A 7667-nucleotide genomic window follows, 5' to 3' on the forward strand; every position below is an offset into this window, starting at 1 on the left:
CAGAGTTTATCATACATGAATCTGTTGTGTTATTTTAACAATTTAAGAAATGCAGACGCTGGTATTAAATGTTTACAACTATATTGGGTTAGGACTAGCTTGATTCTTGGTTATGAGTAATACAGAGTGTTGTTGATTGAAGAGTAAAAATATCAAGAATCTTTAATATGCGTAAAGCATGATGAAACACAGACTTATTAGTTTGTTCTCAGATTTAATACTTCGAATTTGTTGTAGGCTTTCTAGTCATTACTCAAAAATGAGAATTTATAAACTTGACATAGAGTATAATATTTTTTGTTGGCAAGAAGTGACATTAAATCATAAAACATCTCTTTCCAGTCCCTTGCAAGTGTCCGTCATCTTGATCATTTTTGAAGATTTAAAAACAAGTGTTTTCTGAAGTTTTTAAAATCTGGGTTGTTTACTGCATTATATTCTTTGTTTTAAAAGAAGTAAAATATTGTTTACTTTCTGTTATTAATGAATGTTTGTTATATATATATACACACTTCCACTATTTTGATTGTGTGTAGAAAAGTAATGTACATTTTTTAATATGTAGATGAATCTGTCTGACAAGTACTTCCAGTGTAGCTGTGTATAGAAGATCACATCGTAGTACAGGTGTAGTTTCCTTTCCAAACCTAGTTCCAGTAAACGATTCAACACATGTTTGAGTTGCATCACTTTGAGTTCAGTGTGCTCAGGGAGACGTGTAGCCTGTAGATGTTCCTTGATTACCTTGGTTACTGACTCCTACATAAGAAGTAACACCCATGACAACAAGGTTTTAAATGGTGTAAATAGCTTATTCTGATCTGGACCTTTTTTTTTTAAATTTATCATAGGAAAATATTCAGTCTTCTAGAGCTAGGTGATAAAATAAGTAAATTTGGCTATTAAATATGAAAGTTTGATAAACAAGTTGTAAGTTAGATTAAACATATAGCGAAAAGAGTATTCTAAAATCCATACAGAATATGTCTTGATATTATATATTCTGTTAAGCCAATAGAAAATTGTATTTATAAGATATATTTGTCAAACAGAAGAGCTTAGGGATAAATTACGTATATATAGTCTAAAAATATTTCCTGTTAACTATTAACATAAATTATTCTTAAGTTATTAGATACCACCTGAAAATTGAGAAACTGTGAAAAATGTTTCTTTTTTTCAAAAATAATAAGGTGATCTGAGATCATAATATAATAATTACTTTTCTACACATTTCTGTGATAGTTAAAATCTAAATCAAGGGAAAATATTCCACTAAAAAAAATGGGGACACATTTTTTTTTAGTACGTTATTAGCATGGTAACTGTATTTTAAGTATATCGGTGCTTCTTTACGAACATGTGAAAACCTGCATAAAAGCATTGGGACGGAAAATAACGGAAATATTTTATTGGCAGTGTATGTCTTGTAACAGTAGCTTATAATGTACATTTGTTTAGCCAAGCAGATACAGTGTGGTTGAAGAAAAGACACATTCTTGGATTGATGTTCACTTGTATCGTGTAAATACTGGGATCTAGTTTAGCCTGATATGCATTGTCTTTAGGTCATAGAACTTTCTGAGGCATTCAGCATACATTTGTGTCTAATTTTTCTTCATTTGAACTGGCCTGATGAAATGAGACGTATGGTACATACATTTCAAGTGTTTCCAAAAACAAAACTCTACAGTAATTTAACGGATGACCCCCAAACAGCCATTCTCTTTGTACTTATCTCTTTGTAAAAGTTGTTAAAAAGTAATACAAACATTTGATTATGTATATTGTTGAAAGTTGGCATTTAAATTGTGTAAAGTACCTATATATTCCAAATATACTGTTCATAACATGAATAAATAAATTAGATGTGTTCTAGCTGTGAATATATTGATTTTTAATATAAAAAAAAAGATGCAAAAGGAACCTTTGTTGTACAATTAAGGCTCAAATGAAGATGTAAAAATCCTTTTTGAAGTAATATTAAAGCTCAAATAAAGATGTTGATGTACATCTTGATGGGGGGGGGGGGGCAAAGAAGACTGACCTCGCATAGGGACCCTACACTATGGTGTAATTTGTATATATGTGTAAATCTAGCCTGACTAGAAATCTATCTCAGAAACTGCCATTTATTCCCCTTTAAGCTTGAAGAGGGGGGGGGGGTCAGCCACACCTGTTGATCCCTCCCAAGTATTGCCTGTGGTATTGTGTTACATGTGCTGACATATCACAAGGCTTCTTTCAATAATGTAGTACCAAAAAAATTGGCAAGAAATTACTAAACTCAGATTTAAAAAATAAATGAGGAAAAACTATGATTTTGGCAACATAATGTAGTTGTATGCTACGTAATCAACTTTTCACATATATTTCAATAACATTTTATCAGTTAAACTATACTTTTGACATGCTATCTGATTTTGAGGAAGTATAATTAGTTTTTGTTAAAATAACTTCTTCACTTGTCTGTATCAGTATTATCTGCTAAGTTCTTAATGGATTCTGTTTGTTCATCGTGATCATTGTCGAGGTAGGTATTTGGGTTTAAAACCAGGGGTGGTCAGACATTTGGATTTCTCTTCACCCCCAATCTGGGCTTATGAAGAATAGTTACATGGCTTGTCTCCATGGGAAAAGCTGCAAAAATTTGACCGGAAAGCTAATTTATTTACGTCAACCTGTTTGATAGTTCCCAAAGTTAGATTAGGGTTACTATTGGCTGTTTTGTGAACTGTTGTTTAGGGTTAGACTGTAAACAAAACTTGATTGGATGTTCAGAGAATGTTAAGACTGGTGTGATTGGTTGTTTAGAGCAGAAAACTGATAGCTTGTATCTTCAGATAATGGTAATTCTCTTGAATCAGGATCACACAAAATACTGTGTTTTTGTGAATAGTTAAACCATTTTGTTTTACATACATCAATTAACTGACGTGTACTGTACATTGTCAGTGAGAACAAGTGCCTAGTCTTATTTCCTGTGTAATTCACCAGAGGTCATTAACACGTTACTGAATATTGTCCTTTACATAAGATATATAAATATATTGCTGTTTGTCTAGTAGATCCAATGGGGAGGGTTCCTGTGAATTCTGATATTTTGTTGTGACAAACAAAATAAATATTGATGCATAGTTAAGGTATCCTTAAGACTTTGGTATATTTTCAAGATGATTTATATTTAAAATAGAATAAAAGCTTATGATTTGAACAGCGTGTATGAAACATTATGTATGGTTAACTTAAGTATGTATGTATATATCTAATGTTTTATGAACTTTCTTGGGTTTTTAGTTTTGTTTTTCACCTTACCCTTTTCCACCATATATATATATATCAACAAAAACTCAAGTGAAGGTTTTTCTCAAACTTCTTTAATTATTGGCACAAAAACCAGTTATTGAAAATGTTTTTCTGAATAGTCGTCCTCCCTACGGATATACAAGATGTGTTCAGTGTGGTGATCTTGTCCTCAAGGTTCTGAGCAACATATTGACAGGTTTCTAGTGGAAAATCAATGGTTTGGATATCTCCCTTCAGTTCTTGAATTGTTCGTGGATTGCTTTTGTAGACGTTATCTTTGCAATAACCCCATAGGAAGCAGTCGTGTTTGAAAGTTGAAGTGGCGATGTAGAATTCCACCATCTTTGTTCATTGTTCAGTTGTGAACATCATACTTGAGGTGTAGTTCATAGATTTATATTCTATAGATCCATAGAGTACTCTCTGAAAATATAAACAATGTAATATCAATGACAAAACAATTATGAGCAGAATGCCTGATTGGATTTTTTTGGCATGCTAATATTGAGAGTTATAAAACAGTTCAAATTTCACTCTCTACCTTCCAAAGTTTTAGATATTTTAATTCATTCTATATAAAACTTGTAATATATTGTTAAATGATCAACTAATTCGGTGTTATTTGGTTCAGATAGAATTAGTAGACCACTTACAGTTGTGTGTATTGTTGGATTTGGTCAAGACATCAATAAAAACCAAGGCTATTATAATATAGTCCCAGGATTAAATCTTAGATTTGTGAAACCAGATTTTTGTCAGTAACTAATTACATAGAGAAGAATATTAACTTTATAATACTAGAAATGTTTAATAAATTTAACTGTTGCACTTATTTTTAACTTATTTTTATTTTCATTCACTAGAAGATATATATATATATATATAGAGAGAGAGAGAGAGAATTGTAGAAAATTTACACAAAATGTTAGTAGAATTTTAAATGAAGCTTTGAATGAACATATGTTTGGTTTCTTATTAACATGTTTATATATCTATATTTCAAACATGCTGCTCTTCTGAGCTTTGAGAATATAATACTTAGATTAAGTTTGATTAATTTGAAATCTGTATGTTACCCAGATTATTTTGTTGAACATTATATTCTTCTCAGTATCTCTTTCGGCACATTTTATTGTTGAAATGTTAGTAAAATAAAACTTACTCAGTTTGTTTATACCTTTATAAAATTAGGAAGAACAATAATGTAAAGTGCTAAATTTTGAAATGTTGAGGAATTTCCTTAGTCATATTGGAGCCGATAATGTACCACCTTATTTAGCATTTCTCAAATGATGTGTTGTGATGTAGTTTCGACAAAGGTAAGAATACCTAAAAAAACAAAGTAAAAATATAGTGAGTACATTCAGGAATTTGTAGCTGTGTGTGTTTAGTTGACATGTCGTCCATACTTCTGCTAACATTATAACTTGTAGTTTACCAAAAAATTAACAAATTTAAAAATGGTGCTTCAAAATAAAATCAGATTTTTTTTTAAGCCTTTTAAATAAAAAAGTATACATTTTCAAAACCAAAATTTTATTAACATTTTACAACTGCCTTCAAGATGAGAATGTGTAGGAGTGTTGGTTTATCACTATGCAAGATAGAAACAAGTATTATTTTTAAAAATCATTTCAGAGTTTCCAGTTCACCCTTGCATGTAATAATATTTAAATGGCAAATACTTGTTAATTTCTGTATACTTCTCAAGTTTTAATAGTAAAGTTAGAAAACCTACATTTACTCTCCAGATAAATAAACATCTTTTATTTTGTCAAGTAAGTTAAAAAATAGTTTTATTTGAAATAAAAAATTAATATTTATTAAACTATCTGTAGTAGTAAAGATATTTTTATAACTTCATTGTCAAAATGTCTAACTTCCTTGTGTTAGCACTATAAATTTTGATAAACAACAACAACAAGTTTTAGTTTGATTTTTCAGAGGAAAAAAAAGGAATTCAGGGTGAGCTGCAATGAATGGATGTCCTTTTACTGCTCTAATGAACTCAAACCTTGCATACAGTACCCATCAGTATTATTAGTAAAGATTAAATGAACCAGTTAAATAGTTTTTTTTCTGTCTTATGACTGGGGGTAGGGGGAGTAACATCTTAAGTGAGAGAAGAAGGTGGATGTCAATGGTAGGATGTTTGTAGAAGTGTTAAAAACAAGTGTGTCAAGGATGAGTTTTATATTTAACTATGTATATAACGTTGTAATTATTTCTTAGAACAAACTAATGTATAGGACTGGTCTCGTTTAATAAACTCTGTGTTATTTAAATTATTCTATATGAAGAGTTCAAATGATATTTCACACAGAAGTACAAACAACATATCTTTGCTTAGGGTAAAGTGTGTCGCAAATTATTAGAAATGCATATATATAGAGAAAACAGTATACAGTAGTGTTTGTTATCTAAGAACAATATTATATAATCCACATTAAAGCTAAAGATAAATGTACATATCACACGCCTAAACACTGATTAAAAAATTAATGTCTGTCTGCTGTATTAAGAACGGTTGACCAACCTTTTTGGCCGTTTTGCAAATTTTAGGTTCTGAAGTCTGAGAAAGGTACCACAGTGTGAAATGCATTTTAACATGTTAACTTGGCCCAGTAAGGACCATTAATTAATTAATTTAATTAAATGTATTTAGCTATGCTTTTGAATTTCATTTCTGCCTTATGCTATATATATATTTTTTAGTATTAAAGCTGGATGTTGTAAAGATTAACGTCAAATAATCATATAAAAAGGTTGATCTATATTTCATTTGATATTTGCCATTGACATCTTGGATTTATGATGCATATTGATACAATAACTAAAGGGGATGATTTTGAATGACCTTATAGTAATGTCGTCGGGTAGGCCCACAGCACTTAAAGGGAATGATTTTGAATAACCTTAATAGTAATGTCGTCGGGTAGGCCCACAGCACTTAAAGGGAATGATTTTGAATGACCTTAATAGTAATGTCGTCGGGTAGGCCCACAGCACTTAAATATTCATGTACCTCTACATTTATAAATTACTTGCTGGACAACTGACTTACAAATCATCTTGTATATATATATATATATATATGCAGATATACATTTTATTATATAACCAGTAACAGATGGTGGTACGAACTTTTCTGCCCTCCTGGTGAATCAGTGGTAAGGTTTAGGACTTACAACGCTAAATCAGGTTTCGATGGATAAAGCACAGATATCTTAACGAACAAATTTTCCCAATATCGTTAAGTATAGTAACAACTGCACTGATGGCTTTGGTTATGTCTTTTAACTCGGCTTGCAGGCTGACGATCAACATTTTCAGATAGTCTAGAGATGAGGCCAAGAATTACTTCAAAAGTATTTATGTTAGAGAATCAGCTGCTTCTGTAGCTTTAAAACACGAAACAACAGAAGGATGAAGAAGTTGAAATATTTCACTGATGGCTTTGGTTATGTCTTTTTAACTCGGCTTGCAGGCTGACGATCAACATTTTCAGATAGTCTAGAGATGAAGCCAAGAATTACTTCAAAAGTATTTATGTTAGAGAATCAGCTGCTTCTGTAGCTTTAAAACACGAAACAACAGAAGGATGAAGAAGTTGAAACATTTCAAACGCATGTAGTCGTTGCGTGTACTTTGTTCATCTGTGCATTTTCAGTTACGTCATCTAATGCACGTGTTGTCTTTAGATGTGCATCGAAAAAAAATTTTTTGCAGCTCGACATATAACTCTCATATTTCAAATGTTGGTGTCTTGCAGGCTTATTGCCACTACAAGATTTAAGCAACGTGTTATAATAATGGTTGCAGGATGTTAGCTTTTCTGCAAGAGTGCTAATTGTGATCCCAGTATCACATTCTAATAAATCAATCAGATCTTCCTCTATGTATAGCTCTAGTTCTTTGCTATTTTTCTGTACAACTGAATGTCAGTAAGTTCGTCGGCTATAAAAGCGAACTGCTACGCTGTATTGACGTTCTCAATAATGATTTTACTAATTTGGTCACCGATAATATACACTCTGCTATCAAAAGTCATGGAATACGGGTAGTTATGAATAATAGATGTCTTTATTCCAAGAAATTACCTAGCGTGTTGGCCCACCTTTGGCCTTAACGACTGCTTCAATGCATCGTGGAAGACTGTCTACTAATTACTGGTAGAAAGCTGGTGGTTTTGTGCTCCACTCCTTTAAAGCATTAGTAAGCTCCGCTACTGAAGAGGGCCATATTGGCCTTGCCATGATTCTGCGCTCCAGTTCATCCCAAAGATATTGTTGAGTCAGCGAGATCACGTGACTATTCTCACACCCTCTGCTTTCTAGAACTATCCTGTACCTTGGCGAATG

General features: G+C 31.7%; 1 protein-coding gene across 1 annotated transcript in view; it reads left to right on the forward strand.

Annotated features, from left to right (window-relative positions):
• The window catches only part of LOC106473838 (ubiquitin-conjugating enzyme E2 W-like), a 20229-nt gene extending 14630 nt beyond the window's left edge, over positions 1-5599 (forward strand). The window contains exon 6 of the mRNA XM_013934515.2: positions 566-5599. Within this exon, the coding sequence (XP_013789969.1) occupies positions 566-579 (14 nt within the window). The 3' untranslated portion in view covers positions 580-5599. The remainder of the gene's footprint in view (positions 1-565) is intronic.
• The last annotated feature ends 2068 nt before the right edge of the window (positions 5600-7667 follow it).

Source organism: Limulus polyphemus, unplaced genomic scaffold (genome assembly GCF_000517525.1).
Source record: "Limulus polyphemus unplaced genomic scaffold, Limulus_polyphemus-2.1.2 Scaffold6543, whole genome shotgun sequence".
In the NCBI taxonomy this organism is placed as follows: Eukaryota; Metazoa; Arthropoda; class Merostomata; order Xiphosura; family Limulidae; genus Limulus; species Limulus polyphemus.